The sequence below is a fragment of the Colias eurytheme genome, chromosome 4, assembly GCF_061535395.1.
Source record: "Colias eurytheme isolate Ceu_HAF_F1 chromosome 4, ilColEury1 Martin Lab GWU primary, whole genome shotgun sequence".
NCBI lineage: Eukaryota > Metazoa > Arthropoda > Insecta > Lepidoptera > Pieridae > Colias > Colias eurytheme.
In genome coordinates, this window is record NC_142983.1 from 2,009,255 (window position 1) to 2,031,201 (window position 21,947).

The 21,947-nt window shown below is 41.1% G+C and overlaps 1 protein-coding gene across 1 annotated transcript in view; it reads right to left on the reverse strand.

Annotated features, from left to right (window-relative positions):
- Positions 1 to 21,947, reverse strand: part of LOC149908754 (kinesin-like protein CG14535) — a 303,719-nt gene that overhangs the window by 185,849 nt on the left and 95,923 nt on the right. Inside the window, exon 4 of the mRNA XM_090120333.1 lies at positions 3,221 to 3,582. Coding sequence (XP_089976459.1) covers positions 3,221 to 3,582 — 362 coding nt within the window. The remainder of the gene's footprint in view (positions 1 to 3,220; positions 3,583 to 21,947) is intronic.

Below are 21,947 nucleotides of genomic sequence, written 5' to 3' on the forward strand. Positions count from 1 at the left end.
GAGTTTGTTTGAATGGCTGCGCTTATGTCAGGAAATAATGCACCGACTTCTGAAATTCTATTGCCACTTAAATTAAATAAAATTCCTTCTTGTCTTAACATAAATAATGTACTTTGCATAAAAATTATTACTCTACTTGTTAAGGATTTTTTGAATTGTTTAGTTTACCCATAAAAATTACGAACTTACAAACAATCAAAAACAATGTCTTTAATGGACTTCATATATACAAGTATTCACTATTAAATCATCACTAAACGCTAAATATAAATCACGAACCTGCACATTCAAAATAACCCCATAAATCTCTGAGAACATTAACTCGCGGTAATTTGACACTCACTTTCCATAGGTAATTCAGAGGACCTTTAAAAATCGTTGGAAATCTCAAGAAAGCGCCAAGAGTGGCGTATTATTAACTCAATTTATGGTAAAGATGCCAAATTATCTGTTGTGTGAAATCGATTTAAGAGTGTATGAAATACTGGGGTATATTTCATTTAATAAATGACATAGTGTATGATTACAATGTTAAAATGAAAAAGAATACGAATTACTGCACACTTAAATTTTATTTATAGAATGAAATATACCAAATTTAAGTTAATAAATAAAAGTTTGCAATTTTAAAATAATGGTAAAAGCATTTAAAACGATCTCTATTTTATAATATCAATAACAATTATAAATGTTTGTCTGTCTCTTTGTTTCAGATAGACTCCAGAAATGCTCGCCTGTGACGGGAAATACACTAGCGGATAGCTTTTGTGACGAGATTACTTTAAAGATAGAAATTATGACTTTTAAAGATGAAAAATATAAAGTGGAAGTAATTGTGGTCATCAGCTAATACCTAGAAATAGGACCAAATGGACGATGGATCAATAAAGTTAAACTAATATAATATGAACCAAATGCAAAATGCAAAAATTAATTTTGTTGGGAATTGTGAATTTTTGTGTTCTTTTAAATACAGTTAAGTAAGCCCCACGTTTCTTCAACGTCAGTTACAACTTACACCAATAGAGTTTTACGAGCGCGAAAGATCAAAGTATTAATATTTTAGTATACAGTACACTAAACAATATACAGTACACGAAATGTTAAAGTTTTTTAATTTTCTTCAAACTCACTGGACCGCCAGTAAAAGCTCAAACTGTTACGTGGTTATCCTTTGAAGTGTGCAGCTAATATTAAGTTTGGTAGAAATTATTAATTTAACACAGTATACGAGTTCTTAAGGATTCTATATAGTTACGAACTTTGCGTATTTGATAACCTAGATTATGCAAGTCAATTAATTAAAACTTCGACTCAAACATTAATGTAGCGTAGACTTCTTTTAGGAACGCTTTTGAATCGTCTTATAGGTATATTATTTTTCTTTAATTTATAAAACTAGGATCAAACTGTATAGTAACTTGTGTTAAATCAATCAATTAAAATAATTAATTATGTAACAAAAATATGTACGTGAGTTATGAACAATTAGGACAACAATGGCAATTACCGAATAAATTTTAATGTAAAATAGCGTACCCTTGTAAAGAGTGACGTTGATACTAAAATTACAATTTTGTATTTAAATTCTATTAACGACACAATTACATTTTAAACATTTTAAAATCATTTAAACTGTAAAACAATAAAAAGCTCTACATAATTTTATTATCATTTAACCTTCATTAAAATCAGTATATAAATAACTTTCAATCGAAACGTCAAAGATGCTCACATCTAGATATCGTATCCTACATTGGGAGTCCACTCCAGCTAATGCAACCAAACTGACAAGATCCTGACTCTGGAGAGATATCAGATCTCACGTATTGTCGTGTTTCCGACAGGACGAATACAATCACTATTTTTAGGGTTCTGCAGTGTCTGAAGAAACCTACAAAATAAAACAACGGTATAATACGAATAGATATAAGATACCTAAAATATGATATAAAGGTCGTAAATAAATATTTATAAGTAACAAGCTGCGTTGCAAGCTGATCGTGCCTTATGCCGTGTTCAAATTGTAAATCAAAATCATTCAGGAATTCGATTGAAGACACGCAAAAACAACTATTAAAACCGGTCTAGCATTTAAAGAGAACTAGACATTTCAGTGACAAATATATAAAAATAATTAAGGTTTTGAAATAATTACCCAGTCTTTTTCACAGACAAATCGCAAATGAAGAAGGTCACAATTAACAAATCTTCTAGGGATTGCCCCATGTGATTTCAATTAAAATTTACAGCGATTATTCATAAACACCATTAATATTCATACAGAGAGCAAATTGAAAAGCGCAACAGATTAATCAATTTTGTATTCTAAAATCAAGTGTGTAATTTCATTTACATAAAACAACGTTAATGACAAAAACCTTTTATTTACTTTCATATTATTACATGATTAAATGATAAATAAATAATGAATACTTCAGGACAATAATTTAAACACACGGCAAGATCTGATCCCATACTAAGCTTTCACTTGTCCGGAAGCCAGATTTAACTATTGAATTGTAAAATAGACTTCAAATTAAATAAACTTCATACTCCAACTGACTTATTACAATTTAAACTATCGCCCTAAATAATAAACTTCTGCCACAAACTCTATTTTTCGTACATTTTAAAATGGTAAATTCATTATTTAAGCTCGTCACAACCATGATTGACAGAATATAACCTTTAACAGAGGGTCAATTAATTATACATAAAGTAAATAATTGCATTGCCTATTGATGTACACAAGTAGTTTAACTCATACGAATATACTCGTACTTTTTATGAATGAAGTTGACCGTCTCTATGTAGAGTACAAAGCTTTTAAAAGCTTTCGAAATAGTGGATAGAAGAATCTTCTGTGTCTAAATATCAATCGAAACAATTTAATGTTATAAACAATATAGATTCAATTTGATATCGTTTATTAAAGTTAATTTTATAAAAATATCCATGAGCTTTCCATAGAACTTTGGCAATGTTTATGTAACGGAACATTTGTTTTTATTTTTTATAGAGCACTGTTTTATTTATTTCGTGTACGTTTTATCATAACAAGCGATACAATAATATACTCATGTAATATAAAACGAAAAAGCTCGGAGAGCTTTTTTACGTTTTATGTATAATCGTTTACAAAAAAATAAACCATTAAGCGAGGACATATATTTTCCACGGGTCGCTAATTTTCATAACACAAACACTCAAAACCTACCTGACTGTCTGTTGGTGTCCTTTCCGCTGTTCATTCCTTCGTTTCTTACACTCACTATCACGTTTTTCACTATTTTCACGAATCGTATGGTATCTTGGCTGATAACTTTCGAGTTGCGTGTATAACCGCGCGCGTGGCGCGTCCGCCAAAGCTCGGTGCGACATAGGCTCCACACGTCTGCACTCCACGGCGTTCACGGCCGTACTATCGTGGACCCTTTCAGCCACCCCTGGCCGTCGCTTTTCTTCAAAAGCCATCCGAGGAGGCCGAGGTTGCATCAGGCTGATCTTTTTCTTCTTGGCGGTGGATGAGACGTAGGAAAAGTAGCCGTTTTTATCCATTTTTGGGGTTGCTGCCTTGACCTGTAAGAGACAGTGCTTTGAGTTTTCGGTAAAGTTTATTAAAGCTTAATCGACTTGTAGCTCTACAATAATGTAAGTTTTTTTTATTCTTTCACGCGAAAACTACTGAATAGATTCTTAATGATATTATGGGGTAACACATGCTTGTGTTATTTTGGTATGACTTGCTTTTGTTCACGCATGAAACTGAGCGGCACATTTAGTATGGTCATATTATTACTTAAAATAATCTTGCTCTTATTAAAATTTTCCACTGTGTCTACCTCGTTGCTATTTTTGATGAGTAAGTTATAAAAGTGGATGCAAGTATTAGTTTTCTATTTATAGTTTATTCAGCTTCTAATCATTGAAGCTTATAGCCGTAGCAATATGAAACTTCCTTTCGACCTTTGAAATAATTACCTTGGCATTTACCTATGCAGTCTTCATAAACTTTCTAGACTATCACTCTATTTCTGTTTTAATAAGATCTATCTACCTTCCTACTTGGTTTAGTAATTAATAATATTATTGTTACGGACGACAACCCCTTGTAAATAGTTTCACCATGTCTTAAGTATTTTTTAATGTATAAAGTTCCTTCGTGTGTTTTTATTGTAGAATAGAGTAACGTTTTATAGTGTGTTTTTGATTATCTTTTTATAATGTTTTAGTGTGATATTATTGTATGTAATTAGAGAGTTTATAGTACGTTGTTATTTTGCTATATTTTATTATTATATCGAGTCTATGTAAAGTATAACGTAGTAAATTCATTTCGGTAGACGCACGCGGCACTTTTACCACCGTCGGGTGTATACTGTGTAAAAATGCACCTCTAGCCTACGGGGTACGGCGTCTTACCCACCGTCGGGAGTAATCCCTATAGTTTTGTATAAGAGAAACGACTTTTGACCGCATAATCAATCTGTGCGCCCCTCACTACTCCCTCCTACCAAACCTACTCCCACGCGCAAATAGCGCAATCCTATACAACGCCCCCACCCACGCAAGCTTCGCCTGCGACGGCGCTTCCTATCGCGCCGTCTGTCGCCTCACCCTGCATAACTCCTACACAGTCGGTACACAACGTACCCAGCCAATCCACCGCCCACTCCCACGCGCAATTGGCGCCTCCTATCACACCCATCGGTTTTGTGTCGCTCCCGGGTTCCCTGTCCGTCCCCGGCTTAGACACAAGTCTAAGACGGGCTCGTAAAACCAAACACAGGTCGGTCGAGTCTTCGCAAAATGCGAAAAGGTTTAAAAAGTCGGGCACAGTCTCTTATACTGTGCCCCAAATAACTAACACTTTTATTCCCAAACAGGGCGATTCGTCCTCCCAGTAACCCGCCCGTATTAGCGGGCGGCGCCATACACCTGCTGCAGAGGACGAATCGTCCTGAACAGCATCCCCCACGCAGCCTCCTAACGGAGGCCGCGTGTGTGAAGACCCTTGCTGCTGCGCATAATACACACCACTCCGCACAGTCAAGAGCTCATCACTTGAGCAACAGCAAGAAGCAAGAAGCAAGAAGTCTCACGGTCAACAGTCGTCGCTCAGTGTACCTACTACTATTGTATATAGTAATAAGAAGAAATTGTACGTCGTTATTACCAAGAAATTGTACATCGTTATTAAGAAGAAATACAGTCCACTGAATTAAGAAAAGGCGGGTTTTATTATATCCCCAATTGGCCCCCCATAGAGGTTGGCCCTTCGGAAGCCGGATCAATAAGAAACCGGTACGAGCGTTAAGAAGACCTGGTTGAAGACCGAAGAGACCCAAGTAACATCAAGATCACCCAACGGTGCGACGGGCAGGCGTTTGCAGTGCAGAGCGGCGCAACGAGTCAGCGCAGCGAGCCAGCACAGCGAGCAACGCAGCAAGCCAGCGCAGCGAGTCAGCGCGGCGAGTCAGCGGCATCGTGGTGATCCAGCTTCAATTAAAAAACGCGGTTTTCACCGCGCCTCTAATTCACAGCACCTAACGGTGTCAAAGGCTGTGAATTCAGAGCTTAACGCTGTTGCAAGACAGTGGTGCAGTGCGTGGTGTGACACTGCCGGTTCAGTCGAAAGGCGCAACGGGCGTCGAACCGAAAAGCACTGCTACGCCGGTAAGGTGTTGGACGGTATTGGGACCGGACTGTAGGTACTGCCAAAAGCACCGGACACTCCCGCCGGTGACAGAGCACCCAGTACTTTCCAGCACTCTCTGCCGGGTAGGCCCTCCCTTTCCTATCCTTATATTCCATCCCTGAAGGAGCATATCTCGGTGCGAGCCGAGCCCTCCTGAAGGTCTGTTAGGGCCAGTAAGGCAGGTAGGGGGGCACCAGCGCCCGAAGAAGATGCCAACAACGCGCAGTCAGACTACGGGGGACGCGAATAGGGTACACGCCGAAGGTCCTGCGTCGGCATCGGCCGACACCTTTGAAGTCCCAGACACACACGTTGGGGTAGGCACGACGACACCCGCGATGACGACACCCGCGACGATAGTAGGAACGCAAGCTAGGCGCACCGCGGCGCCATCGGTTAGATCACAACGCTCGTCGGCGAGCGTAACGGCTAGGATCAAACGGCGAGAGTTAGAAACCGCGGAAAAGCTAGCTGCATTTAGGCGGGAAGAGCTACGCATCGAGGCCGATTTAGAACGAAAACGACTCGAGGCGGACGTCGTCGATATTCGGGAAGAAACAGATAGGGAAAGCGTTGAGGGAGAGATTATTAATCATCGCGTGAACGATTGGTTAGAGCGAAGTATGCCACGGGGGGAGCCGGAAATCCCCAGAGCCGCGATAGGAGCAGAGGCGAAGACGCCGCGGAACCACTCGCCAGAGGCACGGCGGAGTACTACAGGGATTCGTGAGCTGACGTCTCGTCGCGTACCGGATAGGCATAGGGACCAACGATCACCGTCGCCGCGGCGACAGAGCGATATAGAAAAACTCGCGGTTACGTTAGAGCAGCTAACAAGGAATCGACCGACGTCAAGGCAAGCTATGGAGTTGCCAGGCTTTAACGGGGCCCCGGGCGAATGGCTACCGTTTAAAGCAGCGTATGTAGAAACAAACGCGCAGTATAGGTTCACGGCAAGCGAGAATATAGCACGCTTAAGGTCTTGCTTAAAAGGAGAAGCGAGGCAAGCCGTATCCGCGTTATTGTTTACAGCGAACGACCCGGACGTTATACTAAAGACATTAGAGCAATGTTTTGGAAGACCGGAGGTTATTATAGACGGCGCTTTAGAGGACATTAAGCGTCTGCCGCGTTTAGGGACCACGCCCAACGAAATAAATCAGTTCGCGATAAAATTGCAAAATATAGTTACGATAATATCGTGTCTAGATGAGCGAGGATACTTGCAAAACCCGATGTTAGCGCGAACTGTAGTAGACAAGTTGAGCCCGCACATGCGGTCACGCTGGTGCGATTACGCGGAAGACCATGGAAATTACGCGGAGCCAGAGATTACGACACTATCACGCTTCCTTATGCGAGAGGCGGATAGGAGTCTAAGGCACACTTTCGCGTCCTCGGGGCTCGCTATAGGCGGTCGAAGCATCGGTAGGTATAACGAGCCGGCACAACGTAACGAACGCAAACCGATGAAAGTATACGCCACCGCGGCGGTGGAGAGTAAGGACGTATGCTTTTGTTGCGGGGCGGAGCATAAGACGTTTACGTGTAAAAAGCTATTAGCGATGCCAGTTCAAAAACGATGGGAATGGGCGAAAGAGACACACGTATGTTTCCAGTGTCTGAATAGCAAACACAGACGTTTTCGATGCAAAGCAAAACGCTGTGGCACGGAGGAGTGCCGGGAAGGTCATCACGCGTTATTACATTTACAAGAAAAGAAAAATAGCGAACGTGAAAGCGAACACAGCGAGGACGTAGCCGTACATACGGCGTCCATCCACGCCACGACGGCTCTCAGTAAAGTACTACTTAAAGTTTGTCCTATCACCGTCAGAGGCGCTGGCGGTGAAGTAGAGACGTACGCGCTACTGGATGAAGGGTCCACAGTCACCTTGATAGACGATGAACTCGCAAACATCGTGCGCGCACAGGGGCCAACGCAGCCGCTAAGTATAAGGGGTATCTCGTCTGCTACGAATGAGAACGAAAGCAGGAAAGTAGAGATTAGTATACGCGGCCGCGGCCAGAGCGATTTCAAACAAATAAAAGCGCATACGATGAGAGACTTGCGTATCGGTAGTCAGACGGTGCGAGCCGAGTATTTAGTACACTCGCACCTAACATCGTTAAGGTCACGTGACTTGTGCTACGAAAACGCGACGCCTAAAATACTAATTGGAACGGACAACTGGCACTTAATCGTTTCGCGACGCTTATTGGTCGGCGGGAATGACGAACCGGCGGCGTCACTTACCCAGTTAGGATGGGTCATTCATGGGACCGCGCCGCGCCGATCGATAACGCGGGACGATGAGAGGGTGTTACACGTCGTGAGCGATAAGGAATTTAAAAGTAACACAGAGGACGAAAACCTGCGCGATAGAGTGGAAGCACATTTCGGAATAGACGCGTTAGGTATTTCAATGCGTGTGAAACCGTGCGAGTTAGATGAACGCGCGGTACGAGCCTTCGAATCGTCGGTCGCGCTGAGGGACGGGCATTATGAGGTGGGATTGCCTTGGAAGAATAGCGATATAATAATGCCACCTAGCTACGAAGCGGCCCGGCGACGATTACAAGGAATCGAATTAAAAATGGATAGATCGCCGTCTTTTAAAGCGGATTATACGGCGCAGATAGACAGGCTCATCAAGGAAGGATACGCCAAGAAGTGTGAAGGCAGCACACACGCGACGCACGAACTAGATACGCGACTTTGGTACTTGCCGCATTTCGCGGTAACGAACCCGAACAAACCGGGTAAGATGCGGCTAGTATTTGACGCAGCAGCGCGCGTGGGAGGCCGCTGCCTCAATGACGTATTATTGGATGGGCCCGACTTGTTACAATCGCTCAACGGCGTATTATTTCGCTTCCGGGAACGGCCCGTGGCAGTATCGGCCGACATAAGAGATATGTTTTTGCGAATAAAAATACGTCCGGAAGACGTGGCGGTGCAGCATTTTCTGTGGCGAGGGGACGACCGAGTAGGTCCGCCGCAGAAATACGTCATGACATCCATGATATTCGGAGCGAGGAGTTCGCCTTTCTTAGCACACAGCGTGCGTAATAAATGCGCTCAAGATCATCAAGAATCCCACGCACTAGCTTACGAGGCCATCACGCTTAATCACTACATGGACGACTGGCTGGATAGCTTCAGCTCCGCGGAAGTGGCCGCCCGCACTATACAGGAGGTTAGAGAAGTCTACGAACGCGCGGGTTTCCATTTAGCAGGATGGAGCGCGAACATAGAGGAGTTACTCGCACCTGTATGTAGAGAGGATAGAGCCGGCGCTCCGCGTGAGCTAGGCGCCAACGCCCACGCATATGAAAAAACGCTAGGCATCTTGTGGTTATCGGGTAGCGATGAGTTAGCATTTAATACGGCAATGAATAGGATTCCGGGCGACATTAAGAACGGGCAACGCGTACCAACAAAGCGAGAGGCGCTAGCGACGGTTATGGCGTTATTCGACCCACTCGGCTTGTTGAGCCCGTATACGGTCACAGCCAAGATCATGTTGCAGGGGCTGTGGCGCAAACAAGTCGCGTGGGACGAACCATTGCCCGTCGAGGAGGCTGAAGCCTTCAGCGAATGGTTATCAGATATACGGTACATAGAAGCGTTGAGGTTGCCGCGCTGTTATGAAAAGAAAGAGATAGCAAGTAGGCAATTACATGTGTTTTGCGACGCGAGCGAGCAGGCGTATGCGGCGGTCGCATATTGGCGATTTGTGAACCATGACGGCAGCGTGTCCGTGGCGCTGATCGCAGGAAAAGCCAGAGTAGCTCCCATGAAGGCGCAAACGATACCGCGGCTCGAGCTGCAGGCGTGCCTAATAGGCGCACGCCTAGCGGAGTCAATTATGCGCGAGCATCGGGAACCGTGCGAAGCTACATTCTGGAGCGATTCGAAGACAGCACTGCATTGGATTAGGAACGAATCCGCGCGATACACGCCGTACGTAGCGCACAGGCTCACCGAGATCACCGAGTTAACAAACGCAAAGCAGTGGCGATGGGTACCAACAGACAAGAACGTAGCGGACGCCGCCACACGAGCAGGAAATACCGCACTTACGAGCACGAACAGCTGGTTTAGGGGACCGCGATTCTTATTAGAATCGCCCGAGACGTGGCCCCAGGAGAGCGTAGGAAAACCAACAACAATTTCATGCGAAATCGTAGCGCACGCGACAGTAGTAACACCGTTGATAGACGTAACGCGGTTCTCAACGTATACCCGATGCGCCCGGGCGTTAGCGCGCGTTTTATTGTTCGTCGCTAAATGCCGTAAGCAAATACGAACTATGGACGTAACGTTGATGGAGCAGGCAGAACGGACGTTGTTGAAGCAGGCGCAACGAGAGAGCTTCGCAGATGAAATCAAGGCGCTCGAGTGCGGCAGAGGCGTCCCGCGCACTAGCCGCGCGTTTAAGTTGAACGTGTGTATAGACGAAGACGGGCTATTGCGCTTGAGAGGACGGATTAACGCAGCCGACGTTCCTGAATTAAGAAAACGGCCGGTCCTACTCGATGGCAAGCACCCGCTCACACGTCTCATCGTCATTAAAGAACACAGTGAAAACGCTCACATCGGTCGCGAACACGTAGTAAATAATTTACGGCAAAAGTATTGGATAATAGGTATACGCGCCGTAGTAAAATCGGTTATAAGTAAATGTGTCACATGCACGGTGAAGAGACGCAACCCAAGTGTGCCCATAAAGGGCAACCTACCGCGGGTACGACTAGACATGTATTCCCGTCCATTCGCGAGTACAGGAGTAGATTGTTTCGGCCCGATGACGGTCACGGTAGGTAGGCGCAGAGAGAAACGGTGGGGAATGCTATTCACGTGTATGACCACGCGCGCGATACATTTAGAGATCTTACATAGCCTGAGTACGGACTCAGCCATAATGGCATTACGTAGGATGGCCGCGCGACGCGGGTGGCCAGCGGTTATAATGAGCGATAACGGTACTAACTTTCGCGGCTCCGACGTCGAATTAAGGCGCGCCTACGCAGAGTGGCTGCCAGAGTTGGAAGGATGCGCACTGGGAAAAAGAACAAAGTGGAGGTTCATCGACCCGGGCGCACCCAACCAAGGGGGTAGCTGGGAGCGGCAAATCCGTACGGTTAAGAGCGCATTAACGGTTGTATTAAACGAGCAGGCACCCCGGGACGAAGTGCTACAAACGTTAATGAACGAGGTCGAGTTTACGGTAAACTCGCGACCGCTTACGCACGTCTCAGTCGACCCTGAGGACCCGGAAGCGTTAACTCCGAACCACTTCTTACTAGGAACGGCAGACGGTATGCCAGTGATAGGTTCCAGTAACCGGTTGGACAAGCGGGCTTGGAGGGTTGCGCAAGCGCTAGCCGACGCTTTCTGGGCTAGATGGGTGAGGGAGTATTTGCCTACGCTTACACCGAGGGGAGACGTGGTACGGTCGACACCGAACGTCAAGAAAGGGGACGTGGTGTTGATAACAGACGGCATATTACCGCGCAACGTGTGGCCTTTAGGGCAGGGAGGGCAACCCTGGCTGGGTAAAAGTCTGAAGTGTCTCTGTGAATTTTTGTGTATTTAATATTCTAAACCTCACTAATTGATACAAAAAGTGTATAATCAAGTATTATTTCGAATTATCTATACGTACAAATGTTATAAAAGTGGAGTGTTACGTGTAAGGCAAAACAACTGAATAAAATAAACAGCTGATCGAACAGTTGTAGTTACAAAATACCCTCATTCCGTCATAATATTATAACGGTAAACAGTGCGGTGTTTCATTCGCATAACTTAATCTTCCATCCAGATAAAAATTATTATTACTAAATCGAATGACACGAGAAATAAACTTTTGATTTATTATCAACATAAATTTGAGGATTACTGATACCAACTTATAATAATATCACCATCTAGCGACGGAGCTACGTATCAAAACAATGACCAATAGATGTTCTGCCTGCGGTAAATTCTGTGGGAATATAGATGGCGTTAAGTGTATAAAATGTAATGCCTTGATACATAAACAATGTATTAATTTAAGCCCGAATTCTGCTTCTTTTGGGAAATATATGTGCAAGTCTTGTAAAAATAAAACTAAAAAATCTAACGATGATATTATGACCTCATCACAAGACTCGCAGGACCCGGCTGTACTGGAAACGGGCTCGTCTTCCCCTCTGGGGCAGGATATTAAGCTACTGCGTAACGAGATTTCTAAATTCAGGACGGAAATGGCTGGAATATTCTCTATTATTACGGAACTTGGAAAGCGACTAGATAGCATTGAAGAGCGCGTTAGTAAACTTGAGGAGCGTCCTATAGAATTACAATCCCCACATCCAAACAACTCCGAAATTACTGACGCTGTCGCTGCGTTAGAAAAGCGCCTAAACGATTCGGAGCAACAACAATTATTGCATGATGTTTGTATATCGGGAGTTCCAGAGACTAACGGCGAGAATCTTACCCATATTGCTATATCACTTGCTAATAAACTAAGTCTTAAACTAGACGAACGTGATATTGTGAGTGTGCATCGTTTGGGTAGACAGCGAAACATGCGAGAGTCTAGCTCGGACGGAGCTGTGAGCCCCGCGCGCCCCCGCACCATTGCGGTCCGGCTCACGCGCCGCCATGTACGCGACGAGTTCCTGCGCGCGGCGCGCGTTCGGCGCGGCGCCGACACCGCTGGCACGGGTATCGCAGGGGCTACGCAGCGGTTTTATGTGAACGAACATCTAACTTATTTCAACAGCAGGCTTTTCCATATTGCCCGAGAGACCGCTGCTAGTCGAAAATGGCGATACGTATGGACTAAAGAAGGTCGAATATACGTCAGGCGTGATTCGAAAGAATCATCTCATCGCATCCGTTGCGAGGATGACATAAATAAAATTTTTGGGCATGGTTAGGTTTGCACAAAGCTCCTGCACTTGTCTATTTTTGCTGTTCCATATTATGTATTAGATATAATAACGTGATGACAACTTTTCATTATGTTTACCTTTTCATTAAAGTTTATAAACTTATCTATCCATATAGAATTCATATATGTTTTTATTTTTGTTTTTACATTTTATCCGAATTTTATAAATGTATAATATTGTCCTCTAATGTTGAAGCGAGTTATATTGTATTTTTCCTAGTACAACATTTTTTAAATACACTGTTTGGTTTGATTAATATTAAAATTAAAATGTACATTGTTCTGGGTTGTAAGTATGAATGCGTGATGATCTATGTGTATGCATATTATATAGTTTCAAGCTGTAACAGTATGGCTTCGGTTACGTCACGGTTTTATTGTAATGGATGTTTGTTTTCATTTAAGATATTATATAACAATATAAAAATTCATGTTGTGGTTTTTGGTACTTTTTACACAAATAATGTATCAAATATTGGTGTCTTAATATTGCGTACGTATCTCATCAACAAAGATTGTGTTAATATAATATTATATAGAATAAGCACTTGTAGTATAATTGTATTAAGTTTATTGGGTGGCGACCAAGGTCTGTGTAACATGGCATTGAAAAAAGACAAAGTTTATGTACGTAATAATAAATATAATATTGTCTTAAACGAGCATTCATGTTTTGTGTATTGTAAACGATTTATAAGTTTATGCTGTGACAATCACACCTTAATGTACGACGCTCGTATCCAGCATTTAATTCAAATAATAATTTTCATTAATTATAGTGACACTATAAACACAAATATTCCATTTATTATAGTATACAGTATCACGTACAGAATTATACAGAGTATTATAGTTTTATCCATTTATCTTGTCTATATTTTAAACGTTATCGTATATTTCATTGTTATTCATATTACCCATCAATTAATTGTTATAATAATCTTCATTAATCATATAAAAGCCACTATTACATTTATCGTAGTATATATTATTATTATCCCAAACAGTATTAATAGTATTATACATAATATAATAGTGTTATTCATTTACCTTGTCCATAGTATAAACTTTATTGTACATTCAATAATTATTAGTCACATTCAGTATTAAAAATAAATTAAAGGTTGGTTTCATCAATCCTGGCTCTCTTGGAACCCATCATGATGAGTTTGTCGTCGCACTAGACCGACTTCGGGTGGATATACTGGCGGTCAACGAGACCTGGCTTCGCGAGGGTGAAGAGGGTCGTGCGCCACTTGTTCCCGGCTATAGGCTGCGACATATACCACGCTCGAGAAGTATCCGTAATCGCGGGGGCGGTGTTGGATTTTACGTGAAGGAGGGTATGGTAGTTAAAACACTGCAACATCCTATAACCTTGCAAGTCGAGCAAATGTGGGTGAAAACCACAGTTCAGGGTAAAACGGTTGTATTGGGAACAGCATATAGACCTCCTTGGCTCGATGTTCAGATATTTTTGGATGCCTTGATCGAATCTCTTGGTTCCTTCATGTGGTCCGACAATATAGTGCTCTTAGGGGATTTCAACATTAACTTTTTAAATAAGCAACACGTTTCTTTCTCCAAACTTGAGAGTTTTTTGCATACGATGAATCTCACTCAACTTATATCTGAACCAACACACTTCACGGATAAAAGCGAGACGTTGCTGGATTTGATATGCACGAATATTGCAGCATCGCACGTTGTCGTTGAGCATGTCAGCGCCCTGAGCAGTCATGCATTTGTTTCTTGTACATTAAATATACCCAAGGACAAATATATCCCTAGATGGATAACGTACAGGTCTCTGAAAGATATTGACATGGAGAGTTTTGAAGCGACCCTAGAAGAAGTAAGGTGGCACACAATTATGGAAATGAATAATGTTGATGAGATGGTTAAGATTCTTACAACATACATCCAAATAATTTTTGATCATCACGCTCCTCGAAAAGTGAAATATGTAAAACGCAAGCTTCATCCATGGATTACTGATACCATTAAATTGATGATGAAAACTCGAGACGAAGCGCAAGTTACAGCCAGAAGAAGTAAAGAAGGTAAACATAAGGCATATTACAAAGAACTAAAAAGTATCGTCAGCCAGGCTCTGCATAGAGAAAAGCAGTCATACTTTGACAATTATGTTAATAGTAATATCAATAACCCGCCTAAATTGTGGAAGCACATTAAGGAACAAGTCGTAATTAAAGCTAAAAAGGATAATAAGTTACCATCGCATTTCAATGATCCCGATAAATTAAATTGTGACTTTCTTAATGTTCCTGGCAACAACAAATCTGACCTATCGACGTTGACTTATTACGAATTTCACCGGTACTGTAACGCCACCTTCTCATTAAAATCTGTTAATGAGAACACTGTACTTAAAGCCTTACAAACCTTGAAGTCCCAAGCAGTTGGAGTCGATGACATGTCCCTGGATATGTTAAAACTTACTTCCTCCAAAATCCTGCCAGTCATCACGCATATCATAAACACGTCCTTCCGTACGCATCAGTTTCCTGAACTTTGGCAAAGTGCACTGGTACATCCTATACCTAAAAATGACAATCCATTGACCTCAAAAGATCTGAGGCCGATCAGTGTGCTTCCGTGTCTCTCGAAAGTGATAGAGAGGATAGTACACAATCAGTTAATCCAGTTCTTAGAGCAAAATGGAGTATTATCCGATTTGCAGTCTGGGTTCAGGAAGGGACGTGGTGTTGCCTCTGCACTGACTGAAGTTGTAGATAACATCCTGAAGGCGCAAGACACGGGCATGAGTACTGCTGTTGTGTTCCTTGACTACACTAGAGCTTTTGACACCATCAATATTCCGCTTCTTCTATCCAAGATGTCGTACTATGGGTTTAGTAAGGAAACAATTAGCTGGTTCGGTAGTTATCTCAACAAACGTACTCAAACTGTAGTCATCCGCAAGGAAGATGGTTCAATTGCATATTCCAGGCAAAGTAGCGTGACCAGAGGAGTTCCGCAAGGCTCCATCCTGGGTCCCCTACTTTTCATTCTGTATAGTACGGATATAACGCGCGAAATAAGATATTGCCGGTACCATTCATACGCAGACGATATACAATTATATATATCTTTTCATCCATCTCGAACTGTTGAAGCTATTGCCGAATTAAACTCAGACCTTCAGCGTATTTCAAAATGGTCGGAGAAAAACTCTCTGGTTATTAATCCTGCGAAGACCAAATTTATGTTATTAGGAACACCGATTTTGGTTGAAAAAGTGGCGAGATATAATCCGCTTATCAGTGTAGAGGGGCAGTTGATTGAACGCGTTAGGGAAGCTCGCAATCTTGGGATCGTGTTCGATGAAAATTTGAGGTTCGAGAAACACATTCATACCACCATTTCAAACTGTTTCTATAGATTAAAGCTGTTGTATCGTATAAAACCCTACATTACCGCACCCTTACGTTCAAGGCTGTGCGAGGCACTTATACTCTCGAAATTCAATTTCGCGGACACCATGTACGGTACAAGATTGCTTAAAAAAACTAAGACTGCAATACAGCGCGTTCAGAACGCCTGCGCTCGTTTCTGTTGGGACATACCTTCGAGAGATCACGTTACGCCATATCTGATCAAAGCAAAAACGCTCAACATGGAACGACGCAGACGCCTTCACTTCGCTGTCATGCTTTTTGAAGTGGTAACATCCCAGATGCCTAAATACCTTTACTGTAAGCTTGGGTGGATGAGTGACAGAAAAGGCTCGTACTTAACAAGAGGGTCCACGTACAAGCTACTTATGCCAAAGTTCCATACAACTGCTTTTAGAGGTAGTTTTGTATACAACGCAACGAAGTGCTGGAACAATCTTCCGCCGCCGATACGTGAATCAGTGTCAAAAAATTCTTTCAAATATAAATATAAAGCACACTTGATAAACGAATTCGTCAAACAAGCCTAGTTGCGTTGTATATCGGGCTAATATACATTTATTTAATGTTATTTTATAAGTATTTTCAAGTATATATATATCTCTTTACTTTTATTTATTATTATTATAATGTTTTTATTTTTATATGTTCCATTATAGTATATATATGAATATTCTGTAGATGATCTTGTTTCTATTTAATACTTATTATTTTTTCTGTATATATTTAGCAACAGTCACGGTTAGGGGACACTTTGGGCTTCTGCCCTGTTTTGTGTTGTGGGGGGCACTGAAAACCAGCGTTATGCCGACCATGTCGACATGACATATGCTGAGGGCCTCACCATTTAGGTCGCCACACTAATTTCTTTTCGTGTTTTAGTTTAATTATTTTTGTTCATTAGTCTTTATTTTTTTTTTTTTTACGTGTTATTTCTTTTTTAAATTTTGTTATATTTATGTTCTATGTGGTGTACCTAATAAAAATGATTTTCTTTCTTTCTTTTCTTTCTTTCAAATAGAACGTGTGTACGAAGGGACGGACAAGGTGGTACGCAGCGCCGACGTAAGGACCAAGGGGGGGATTTTTAGGCGACCCGTTAGGAGGTTAGTCGTCCTCCCGTTAAATGAGGGCTCCGAGGTTCTGCGCCGGGGGGAGGATGTTACGGACGACAACCCCTTGTAAATAGTTTCACCATGTCTTAAGTATTTTTTAATGTATAAAGTTCCTTCGTGTGTTTTTATTGTAGAATAGAGTAACGTTTTATAGTGTGTTTTTGATTATCTTTTTATAATGTTTTAGTGTGATATTATTGTATGTAATTAGAGAGTTTATAGTACGTTGTTATTTTGCTATATTTTATTATTATATCGAGTCTATGTAAAGTATAACGTAGTAAATTCATTTCGGTAGACGCACGCGGCACTTTTACCACCGTCGGGTGTATACTGTGTAAAAATGCACCTCTAGCCTACGGGGTACGGCGTCTTACCCACCGTCGGGAGTAATCCCTATAGTTTTGTATAAGAGAAACGACTTTTGACCGCATAATACACACCACTCCGCACAGTCAAGAGCTCATCACTTGAGCAACAGCAAGAAGCAAGAAGCAAGAAGTCTCACGGTCAACAGTCGTCGCTCAGTGTACCTACTACTATTGTATATAGTAATAAGAAGAAATTGTACGTCGTTATTACCAAGAAATTGTACATCGTTATTAAGAAGAAATACAGTCCACTGAATTAAGAAAAGGCGGGGTTTTATTATATCCCCAATTGGCCCCCCATAATTATAAATGCGAAAGTTTGCGAGGATGCTTATGTATGTTTGTTACTCAAAAAAGCTACTGGACGGATTTGGATGAAACTTTAAAGTAATATATTATTATGTTATACATCAGAATTACACATGAGTTATATAAATACATGACTATGCCCCTGGGTTCTTCCCCGGGTGAATATCATTATAAAAATGTAAGTACATAGATTCAAAAGTTCTCACCATGGAAATGACTGACCACATTTAAACATTACACACGTATCACATAATTAACATAATATAACCTACATACATTTAGAATGACAATATTGAACAATGCCTTGCCCAGTAACATTTTAATGAAGTTCTCATATTAAAGCAGTCTACAATGTAGTCAACATTCTTCGTTGACATTGCACTGCATCTGGTGGAATTAGGTTAAGTAATTTGCGTTGTATCATCACTTTCACCAAGATCAGTGCAAAGCTTTGTGTTGCTTTTTGACTCTTATAAGAGCCACAAAACATACAAAGTATTAAGAAAACAACTGCACTGAAATATTATATGAAATACGCTACGAACTAAGTACATTTTGTAAAGTTGAAATCCAACATAAATATTTAAAGAGAGAGAGAGATTAAAAATTATTCAATTGTTTTTAATTTAATTTCTCTAGGTATGTAGAGATCTATCAATATAATCACAATGATACCTACTTAAACAACCAAAACATAAATATCGGAAAACAAAACTTATGTCACATTGTATTTATTATTATAAAATAACTAGCGGTCCGCCCCGGCTTCGCCCGTGGTACCTACATGTTTAAACTATCCTACCTCTCAAGTTGGATCGAACTGCACATGGTGTGCAAATTTTATTATAATCGGTTAAGTGGTTTAGGAGTCCATTGAGGACAAACATTTTGACACGAGATTTATATATATTACTAGCTTACCGCCCGCGGCTTCGCCCGCTTTGTCTAAAACCCAATAAATTATATACTTAAACCTTGAATCACTCTATCTATTAAAAAAACCGCATCCAAATCCCTTGCGTAGAAGATTTAAGCATACAAAGGGACATAGGGACAGAGAAAGCGACTTTGTTTTATACTATGTAGTGAAGATTAATTTAAAGCAAATCTGTATTTACAGGTACATGTAATTACCTTAAAATTTAAATATTACCTATAAAAAATAAAAAGCATTTACATTACCAAATGTCTTAACGACTAAAACTGGTATAAAAAGTACTCTTTGTTTTTACCGCCTAATCCCGCCCAACATCAATTCCATAGCAAGATAGCAGCCGTCAAAACCGTGACTATGTTATCTGTGACGGGAACAAAGGTGCAAACGTCACGATAGAGGAACGAAACGTCGATATTTTTTTATCGACACTGTAAATTGCTTTTGGCATGTAAACGAATCGACGTTTGACGAACGCAGAATTGAGTGAACAAGATTGGATGATGTGAGGTTTTATTAAAAGGAGGGTATTTTAAAAACTGTCTTTGTAGAGGTCTTTGGTATAACTAGAATGATAGATCGTATGCTATTGCCTATAATATAGTAAGTAGTAACTTTAATATATTAGTTTTAATTTTTTTATTTGCTGGTGATCTGATTGCATGATGATATAAAACATTCGAAAGAAACTTTCTTATTATAATATTTAACAATTCAAAATTGTGAAAAATATAATACGATATATTGATATAACAATCTTCAGAAATTTCCAAATTCATAACAAATACATTCATAAATTCAAATGCAAATAATGAAAAGGCCACGTTAAAGAAAAATAAACGGAACGACCCATATACCTTTCAGTCGGTACCAAGCATTCGTCATGACTGTGACGATGTTATCAGCAAGCCCCCGGCGTCTTTCTGAATGCTAACTGGCCGCTCATATGAAAAACAGAGCCCAGTTTGTTGCCCTGAGGCAATGGGGCCCCTGATATTGATTCACAAGTGGCGAGTATTCTTTGATACGAACTTTGTGTGGCTTTTTGTTTTGACAATGTTAGAAGGATGGCTACATTAAAATATTTTCACTATATTAGGATATTTATTTAGGACGCACAGTTGAAACATCGGGCAAAAACACGGGACTACTGCAGCTAGATATACGATTGTAATAAAAAACCTTTATCTTCCAGACTACAGAAAATAAAACGCATATTGCATAAAATTTGTCCAGCGAAAAAAATGATACGACAAATAATTTCTTATCGTAAATTACAGTCGGAGTCAAATAATTCATAAATACTATTTGTATATTCCAAGCTGTCTCCTCATTATTTTCAAAACCGCAATTATAATAGCTTATAAAAGCTTAGCTTATAACTTATGAAAAGTTATTTACATTAGATATCTAATTTATGGGGCCTCTGGTGGGGCCCCTAATATACCGGGCCCCAGCACGTTTCACTCCACGATTGCGTAGCCTCTATCTCCCATCTGTGCGCACGGATCCCCACTTTGATACCAGACTGGCCTGCAGGTATTTTTCCCGCCGCTTACCTCTGGTTCCCGTTTATTGTAAAGAGTCTATTAGTGCCTTTTATTCCACTGACTGCTATTGTTCATTTCTTCGTTATAACAGCATTAAGCACGCTACAACGAAATAGTATTTGTAAGAGTGGTTATAGAGAATTTAATAGCAATTATTTCATTATACCGTTGCATACTTGTGATGCTCCGTCCAGGAATATTGTATTAAAACGGTGTAGTTTCCAAGTTACGCAATTGTATTATATTGTAATATAATGTTCCTTATTAACCGACTCAAAAATGGAAGTAAGTATTTATTTAGGTAAATCGGCCCCATGACTCTATATTCGATATTAAGTACGAAATATACATGTAACTACAATATAATTATGAAATGAGATAATTTTAGCATATTGTAAATGTAATGTATGTATTTGTACACATTAGGCATGAACATTATTATATCTCGTTGGTACTTTATGCAATTAAAAGTTAAAACATTTAATCGAAGGTTTTTTTAATTAACATTGAATATATTTGACGGAAGAAGGGGCCAAAGGCTATTTTTAAAAAGAGTGACGTCAGCAAATCCGACGTCACCATCATCAGGGCAGGCGCTCATACTCGAAGTAGAACGCCCGTTGGTATTTTACTGCCTTTTTAATTCACGTCGAAATTACTAATTTTAGAGAGAGCTCCGAACGCTCCGACGGCCGGCGAGTGAATGTGCTCTGTGCCGTCGGTCGCTCGTATTTAAAGCAAACAATGACTCACAAGAATTAGTTTGAGTGTTGCCACTCGAATTTTTACAATGAATTTTCATCAGTTTTAACAAACATTAATTATTTCGTTAATTTAATTATTTCATTAGTGGTCGATTAATGAATCAACCACTTATTTAAAAAGATCAAAGTAAACTTTAGCTAGTTATAATTATTTAGTAGTTTGAGGGTAGTCGTTTATCGTCGTTGCGCCGACACGGCCATACTGACAGGCGGTGCGCGCTCTGCACCAGCCTCGTTGTAAATGTCTCGTTGTAAAAGCAGGTCACTAATGCGCTGGACTGACCAAGTGAAATCTGCTATAGGAATTTGTGTATCAGACTGCACCAGACAGTCTAGTAACAGGAAGACATGGCGGGAGATCGTGCGGAAAGCTGTGTCCGCCTCCACTACCAATGTGGATGTCTCAACGTGACCACGACCACTCTGCCAAGAGTGAATCGACAAAGAAGAAGAGAACGATTCTCGGCGTATTTTGTGTCGGTTCTCGGAGAGTCTCGAAGGTTCTCGTAGATTTCTCGGAGGTTCTCGTAGATTTTAAGTCTAACACGGCCATACTGACAATCGTACGTCCTCGTACGCCTTTTCTCGTATTACAACACTACGGTAGTTCATCTCGGGATTTCAAAAACACACTGCCTCGGCCACACTGACTTTTCAGAATACTGAACACTCCACATGACAGACACAGTCCGTTCGCGTATCATGTGATCAACACCTACTCATTTGTGATATAGGCAGATTCTCGAAGGTTCTTGTAGATTTCTCGGAGGTTCTCGTAGATTTATGCTTATCACAAAGAGAGGCGCAGCTCAGATAACACACACAATTCCT